The sequence below is a fragment of the Oncorhynchus gorbuscha genome, linkage group LG14 (assembly GCF_021184085.1).
Source record: "Oncorhynchus gorbuscha isolate QuinsamMale2020 ecotype Even-year linkage group LG14, OgorEven_v1.0, whole genome shotgun sequence".
NCBI classification, from domain to species: Eukaryota; Metazoa; Chordata; class Actinopteri; order Salmoniformes; family Salmonidae; genus Oncorhynchus; species Oncorhynchus gorbuscha.
The window spans coordinates 12,120,664-12,128,605 of record NC_060186.1 but is presented as its reverse complement, the minus strand read 5'-3'; the positions used below and the strand labels follow the sequence as shown (position 1 = coordinate 12,128,605).

At 45.4% G+C, this 7,942-nt stretch overlaps 1 protein-coding gene across 1 annotated transcript in view; it reads left to right on the top strand.

Moving 5' to 3' along the window:
- The first annotated feature begins 619 nt into the window (after positions 1-619).
- LOC123994444 (LHFPL tetraspan subfamily member 3 protein-like) overlaps positions 620-7,942 on the top strand; it is a 38,878-nt gene continuing 31,555 nt past the window's right edge. The window contains exon 1 of the mRNA XM_046297039.1: positions 620-2,158. Coding sequence (XP_046152995.1) covers positions 1,729-2,158 — 430 coding nt within the window. The 5' untranslated portion in view covers positions 620-1,728. The remainder of the gene's footprint in view (positions 2,159-7,942) is intronic.

Genomic DNA, 7,942 nt, shown 5'->3' with positions numbered 1-7,942 from the left:
GACAGTACTATACATCTGATTTTCGAGAAATACATGTTTACATGGTTATTATATATATTTTTTAACTGACAATAACTTAATTTTAACACCAAAAGTTAGATTGCTGAATTATAATTGACAGGATGACAGACATCATTCTAGCGCAAGGTTCCATAGTTTTCATGATTTTCAACGGGTCACCCATCTAGGAAACCTGAACACACACTTTGCTCAGAGTCTGTGTGGATGGGCTCCTTGTCTTCTTTTACAGCTATGAAGTTTGTAATTTCTATTTTTTGTTTTTTTTTCACATTGAGAATGATTCAATGTGTCTTACACCACTCGTAAACTCATAGGTATGCTACTGTAAATATAGAGTTTTTCTCAATTTCAAAATAATTGTAACCACAAGCCTTCTCCTAAATAATGAACATAAAATGCTTTCATTCATGTGTACATGTTGTTTGTTTTCCTTGTTAGGCCTATAGGCTACCTCTACCGTGCCACATGCAGCTTTGAGAAGGATAATCCTGAATAAGAATAGACTGTACTGAGAGAAGGTACTGGCAGAGCAGTCAAAGCCACTTCAGAATCATCAAGTGATCAACAAGAAGAGCATCACGTCAACCGTACCACTGAGCACTGTGCATACTGTTGCCAACTGCATAGCACACAAAGTTGGAGACTTGGAGTAGGCTATCAAACAGGTGATGCATTTATAGTGATTACCTAGCCATTGGAATCATGATTAAGTTGAGCCAATTAGCCTTTATCATGACTTTGTGATAAAATGCCATGTCGCAGGGTTTAGTTGTATAGCCTGCCCTTGTTGTTGATGTTAACTGTATGCTAAATACCAGCGCGTCTTGTTTTGCGACAGAAGCATTCCTATTTCAGTGGACACAGATCAACACCGAGAGAGAGAGAGAGCTGAGACTTCAATATTCTGCCTCACGAGTCAGAGCCAATCTTTTTAGATTTTGTTGCTTTTTAGATTTAACGAATTTATTTCAGATGCCTCCCATTCCATCATTGTTCTGGGGCATGCGAGAGTGGGATTAGGAGATAGGCTGTATTGCGCATGGTGCTTTATAAGAGGGGCTTTGATAGGTCTATCGGTTGTGACAGTCAGACTGCGCCTGCCTGGAATACAGGTGTTCTTTGGTCAAATATGGACGCAGAGCACATGATGCATAGTAGAGCAGATTGTCAACACTCACGACTTCATCATCTCAGTTAAACGCACCTCCTCCACCTCGAGAAAATTGGTATTCGGTGGAAGATGAGGTTGTAGCCGCGTCTGTGAAGGGGGATCTCAGCCGCTCTCCGTGGACTTTAGCATTTTTCATGGATTATTCATCTCTGCGCCCTCAATCGAATGCAGTTCTGACCGTAGGGTGTTTGTTTAGCCTACTATGGCTGTAGCGTATCTGCGAAATGCATGGCCGTTTCGAATTAACACCCAGTGATTATTACATGCTGTTATCTCAGTGATCATTCATTCAGAAGATTCCTCCTCGGTATTATTCGTAATATCTCTCGGATACCCAGCCTACCATTCAATAAAGGCAAGGAAAACTGTGGCGGACCCAAGCACAGTGCAAGGCTTTAGTAGGCTGAACACTCGCCCAGAGGGGAGCAGTTTAGTCGGGGAGATCATGTCACATTGATGCGGCCGGGATGTGCTTTGTGCTTGATTCAAGCTCTGTGTGTGAACAGTTCGTAAATATAAAAACCTTTAGAGACTGAATGATGGTGCCTGGGGCTCCTACAACCATGCTTCCCGCTTCCGAGGCTGCCAAAATCTACCAGACCAACTACGTGAGGAACTCCCGCGCTATCGGGGTTCTGTGGGCCATCTTCACCATCCTCTTCGCTATAGTCAACGTGGTATGCTTCATCCAGCCCTACTGGATTGGAGACGGGATGGACACGCCGCAGGCCGGCTACTTCGGCCTCTTCCACTACTGCATCGGAAACGGGCTGTCCCGGGACCTGACGTGCCAGGGCAGTTTCATGGAGTTTAGCACCATCCCCTCCGGCGCCTTCAAAGCCGCGTCCGTCTTCATCGGGATGTCCATGGCGCTGGTCATCGGATGCATCGGCTGCTTCACGCTCTTCTTCTTCTGCAGCACAGGCACCGTCTACAAGATCTGCGGCTGGATACAGCTGGCTGCGGGTAAGTTCCCCCCCGTCTGCATATTGATTCCTTGAAGGGTAAAGGAGTTCAGAACTTCAGCAGTTCTACAACCAGAGAGAGATCTCTGTATTCCAGCTGTTCAATCAGCCAGGAAGGGGAAATAAACAATGTGTTAAAGCTAGAATCCTTAGTTGCTACATCCATTCTTGGACTTGTAAATTATAGGCTGCCAATTGATTCTTGAAGAATATAACTGATAAATGCCTCATGAGTTTAGTTCAACAGTCGTGCCCCATCAGAAACCTAACTATAGGCTTGTTTTACTCCAATGTTGATAAACAACGTAAATGTAAACCAACACTGTATAGTTAAAAACATGGTTAAAACTATGCTTTCGATATCATTGGTGGTTAGGCCTTGCATCTATAGCTCTGTCTATGAATTTTAGTGGTTACATTTCTCCAGCCCAATCCCTTAGATTCTTTGCAGAACGGACGGGGATGCCCTTTGCTATTGTTTAAATTACGGATTCTAGCTTTAAGTGTGGTTGATAGTGTTATACATGACGTCAGTTTTATAAGAAGTGTATGTCGGGGGTTAAGTACGTTGGTTAAGCAAATATATATCTACAAAATGAGCAAAAGCTCCTTGCAGATGACAGCCATGTTTGTTTATCTGTCTTAAACCATCATACACTGTCGCAAACCATCATACACTGTCGCACTATCTTTAAAATCTATATTAATGGAGCAAAGACGACCACACAAAAAATACAGCCAGACACGCAAACCACACCGGCCATAGTTGCATGTACAAGCCTTGCAAAAATAAATGTACACACGCACGTGTCAAGCGCAAACGTGGTTCTATTTGAGATGCTGCAAGTCCCCTCCTTATTGTATATCAGGAAGATACAAACCCACACAGGTGCTTGAAAAACACACGATAAGAGATTAATTAAAGATATCTAAACACCAACTAGGTTTCCCTTTTTATCTGTAGATGAGTCCTTGGAGTAAACACCCATCTTAAAGGAGGACCATATGAATGTTAGGTAAAATAACAACCCAATGTTAATCTCCCAGCTAAATATCCAGTAATGTTTCATGTGTTTGGAGCCACCCAAAATGAATATCATTGATGCACAGTTGATTTGAGTTTTAACCTGCATGTCATGATTGCATGTAATGCTCTCTCATACATCAGACTTTACCCAAGCTTGTAAACAAGCATCACAGTGAAAGTTACTTTGCAGAATTTAAACTGGTAAAGAATGCACACAGACTCCAGGTTGTGGCTTTAAAGTGGGTGCATACAATCAACCAGTGATCCATCAAAGGCAATGATCCTTCAACTCATCTCTGTAGCAAGTAACACAAACCACTGATTAAAAAAACATAATGAATGGTGTTAATGCTGCTTGGTCTGAGACCCACAACACCATCCGTCTGTATAGCTGCAGGAGCCTCGCTGTAAATTCATGTTGAATATAAACACCAGCATGGAGATTATCCGGAGGATTCCACAGCATTCTCGTCCCAGACTGAGTTAAAGCAGAAGCCCTGGCCAATGAGCACAGGCTGGGTGTTCATATCCTCACCTTGTTTTTCCACATGAAAGAAAGACACTGCTTATCACTGTGGTGGGAGTCAGTGGTAACCACTTGGTTGGTTTCCCTCTCTCACAGGGAAGAGCCCATATCCACAAAATTATCTCTGAGTAGGAGTGCTGATCTAGGATCAGTTTAGCATTTTAGATCATAATGAGTATGATTACATGGACAGATCCTAGATCGGCAGCCTTACTCTGAGATGTTCTGGATACGGTCTTCATAATACGGTACAGATCTGATCATGTTCAAACTATACAGGGGGGTGATCAACAAACTGACTAACACGGCCTGTATGATGCCTAAACCCCCCCCCCCGAAGGTGCTGTCAAGAAATATGGCATGGCATCACAGTGTACCATACCGCCGTAAGGCTGCAGAGCATGGTTTTATGGAGTGCTGTGTGGTGAGGAGTCAACATTGGAGATGACAATGAGAGGTCTGAGTGCTCGGGGCCTGTTGGCTGCCCATTGCTTCCTTGTCTTTTATTGATCCATCACAGCACTTTGCTCGTGGCAATGACATGCATCATCAGCATTCAGGCAGTCGCTGCCTCATTCAACTCACTCACTGAATCTCTATCTCTCTCAATTCTCCTTCTCTCAGATATGTCATGTTGAGGTCACTGTGAAATTGGCTATTAAGACGTTCCCGGGGAGTAGTAATTGGAAATATAGTGTACTTTTATTTTCTCATTGCAGCCACAGATCCCAGGTTTGATTGTCAAATCCTTCGAGGCTCAGTGTAGTCAGACTCATCCAGGAGTAACTGGCTGTTGGGAGTGGCTGTCAAAGATGGCACAAAGCGGAGAGGCACCTCTCCTTAAAAGCAGAGGAGAAGCTGAACATCTGACGAGAACAATCCACCTGCAGGCATTTGAACAGCAACGCTAGAACAGTGCTCTCAAAATGTCTGCTTCTGTGCAGGTATGTTTTTCAAGGAAATGTACATGAAACCAACTGACATGTTCCCGCCCCTGCAGGCTGTAGCAATACAATACCTAAAGAGGTCTCCTTACTACGATTAACACTGTTGAATAATCTGCTTAACTGGCCCACTGCACACAGCACTTCTCAGGTAGACATGCCCAGTCTGCACTCAGTAGTTGTCTGCAAACTGGAGCAGCTGGACCATCCGCCCTGCTTCCCTCCAGCCTCCCTCCCGCTCCCTTCCCCCTTGTGTCGCCTTGACCACCCCCCACTGTGGACTAATTAACTCCCCCTCCGTGACAACCACACTGCATGGTCGGTCGATGATAATCACACTAGTCTTGTGACAACTTCTACCAAATGCCAGGCGCTTCTCCACTCTAGTGGAGGATGTGATGGATGGGTCGGCTCTGGCAGCATGACAATGCCTGCCTGTCTAGCTCTAGTGAGGAAGCAGATTGGTGCTCGGCTCGCCATCCTGGATGGAAACAAGAACTCCACTGACCATCCCTATTTCCGATCCTCACCAAGGCAAATGCCTGAACACACAGGAAGGTGATTATCATTCATGTATTCGGCAGGGGCTCCATGCTCCGTTTGGATATGGCTTCCACAAGCAAACAAAGGAACCAGGGGTGCTCTTGAGTGTGTTGTGGAGGCATTTCAACGACCTGTTTCCTGGCTCTGTTTGGACTACTAGGCTGCCCATACGGGTAAGTGGCCGCACATTGCTGAAATCAGTACTGGCCCAATGGGCCCCCTGAGACAGAAGCTGGCATTAACATCAAACATTAAAAGGCCCATTTGGTTGCTCGTGGTTTATTGATCCAGAGGTTTCTGTGCAGAACAGAACAGCACAAAGCTCCACTGATGGGAGACAGCTGCTGTCACCATCTGGCTCCTCTGCTGCTTACAGGCAGTACTGTTTGTTGGTCTGTGTGTGTGTGGCGTGTGTGTGGCGTGTGTGTGGCGTGTGTGTGGCGTGTGTGTGGCGTGTGTGTGGCGTGTGTGAGTGCGCTCTCTTTACCGTGTCTTTAATTTATCATAGGTGTCTGTCACAATCCCTCAGTCTGGGGATTGGGCCCAACTCGTGCCTATGCATGAGATTGCATGATTTGGCGTTTAAATACAGCACTCATACAGTACTGTGGCTGTTGGGGATCTTTGCACAGTGTGGCTCTTTATTTCTCACAATTCTTTAAAATAGAGGCAAGTGAGAGACATCACATGGTGCCTTGTTGGGAGAAAGAGAGGAGGTGGATAAGAGATGTCAACTAAGGGAGGGGATGAAGACCAGCAAGGAGGAAAAGATAGAAGCACATTAAAGAACATGGAAAGTGATGGTCACAAAGAAGGATTTGCATAAAAAAACAGAGATAAGAGTTAAAATATTGATGCTGAAAAGTACTATCAAGAGATGAGGTCAGGAAGAAAGCCATGCCATTAGAAGTTCAAGCTCGGGGCCCAGACAGATCTGGGACCAGGCTACATATTTCACCAATCTTTCTGAACTGAATATGACCTGCCATAAATGAGAGCTTAGCCTCCCTCTCCACTCACAACGTTACAAGGTTTTGCACTAAGCCAGTGGGCAGTTGCTGTGTGTGTCATAATACCACTAAAGTCAATAGCTAATGGCATCAACCAGCTCTTATCCTTCCTGTCAGTGGTAGTGTGATGGACTGGCTGGCTGGGCCTGAGATGATTAGGGAGATGATGTAACATGACCAAACGGGAGTCCCAGCTACACACACTCACTCTGGCGCCATTAGTCAGAGTTTTGGAGGACAGCAGTAGTAGTGTGGTGGGACATCAAGAGGAGTTGTGAATGGGGCTGATGAAAGCCGGCTCACTTCTCCAGCTCTTTGCAAGTCCACTGAGCCCCCCACAGCATACTCCACAGATCAGAGACTCTCTCATAGCATACTCTACAGATCAGAGACTCTCTCATAGCATACTCCACAGATCAGAGACTCTCTCATAGCATACTCCACAGATCAGAGACTCTCCCACAGCATACTCCACAGATCAGAGACTCTCCCACAGCATACTCCACAGATCAGAGACTCTCCCACAGCATACTCCACAGATCAGAGACTCTCCCACAGCATACTCCACAGATCAGAGACTCTCCCACAGCATACTCCACAGATCAGAGACTCTCCCACAGCATACTCCACAGATCAGAGACTCTCCCACAGCATACTCCACAGATCAGAGACTCTCCCACAGCATACTCCACAGATCAGAGACTCTCCCACAGCATACTCCACAGATCAGAGACTCTCCCACAGTATAGTAGAAAAAGGGCCCACCCCTCTATCTCTTATCTTCAACTCATCCCTCTCTCCGTTCCCTCCCCATTCAGCAAAGCACCGGACCAGGCCCCGCTGTCAGCCACACACACGCCGTCCTTTTAGAGAGTAATGTTATTTACAATGGGCCAATGGACATTTAAGCCTCCAATGCAGTCATCAGGAAGTTAGATGGTGCGCCTGCCAGGCATGAAATGTGTGCTTTCTCACCCTGCTCCCAATGATCAGCATAGCATGCCTCTTAATAGAACCGTCAGCTGGTAAATCAATCAGAAAGCAGACGTTGCACGTCAGGAGGTGTGAAGGCGTCAGAGCAGGAGGTGTTTTATGTATCTTCCTGTGGATTAGAGGTGGCAGATACAGTGCCAGATTTAGGCTGTCATTCTGACACATCCTGTACCTGCCTGTGCTAAGAGGAGAGAATCTCCCATGGTTGTGCATCTGCGATGACTGTAGATGCCATTATTGGGATTTGCTTCAATAACATTTCATTACTAGATCTGATGGTTTATATGCAGTCTTATTATTCAGATGTGGGAAATTTGTTTTAAAGATGTTGTGATCTTATTGTATTGGTGCACACAATTACATAGCGACTGCACTTTAATTTTTTCATTTCATTTTACCTTTATTTAACCAGGCAAGTCAGTTAAGAACACATTCTTATTTTCAATGACGGCCTGGGAACAGTGGGTTAACTGCCTGTTCAGGGGCAGAACGACAGATTTGTACCTTGTCAGCTCGGGCGTTTGAACTCGCAACCTTCCGGTTACTAGTCCAACGCTCTAACCACTAGGCTACGCTGCCGCCCACTTGAAGAAACTTTCAAAGCTCTTGGAATTTCCCGCATTGACTGACCTTCATGTCTTAAAGTAATGATGGACTGTCATTTCTCTTTGCTTATTTGAGCTGTTCTTGCCAAAATATGGGCTTGGTCTTTTACCAAATAGGGCTATCTTCTGTATACCAC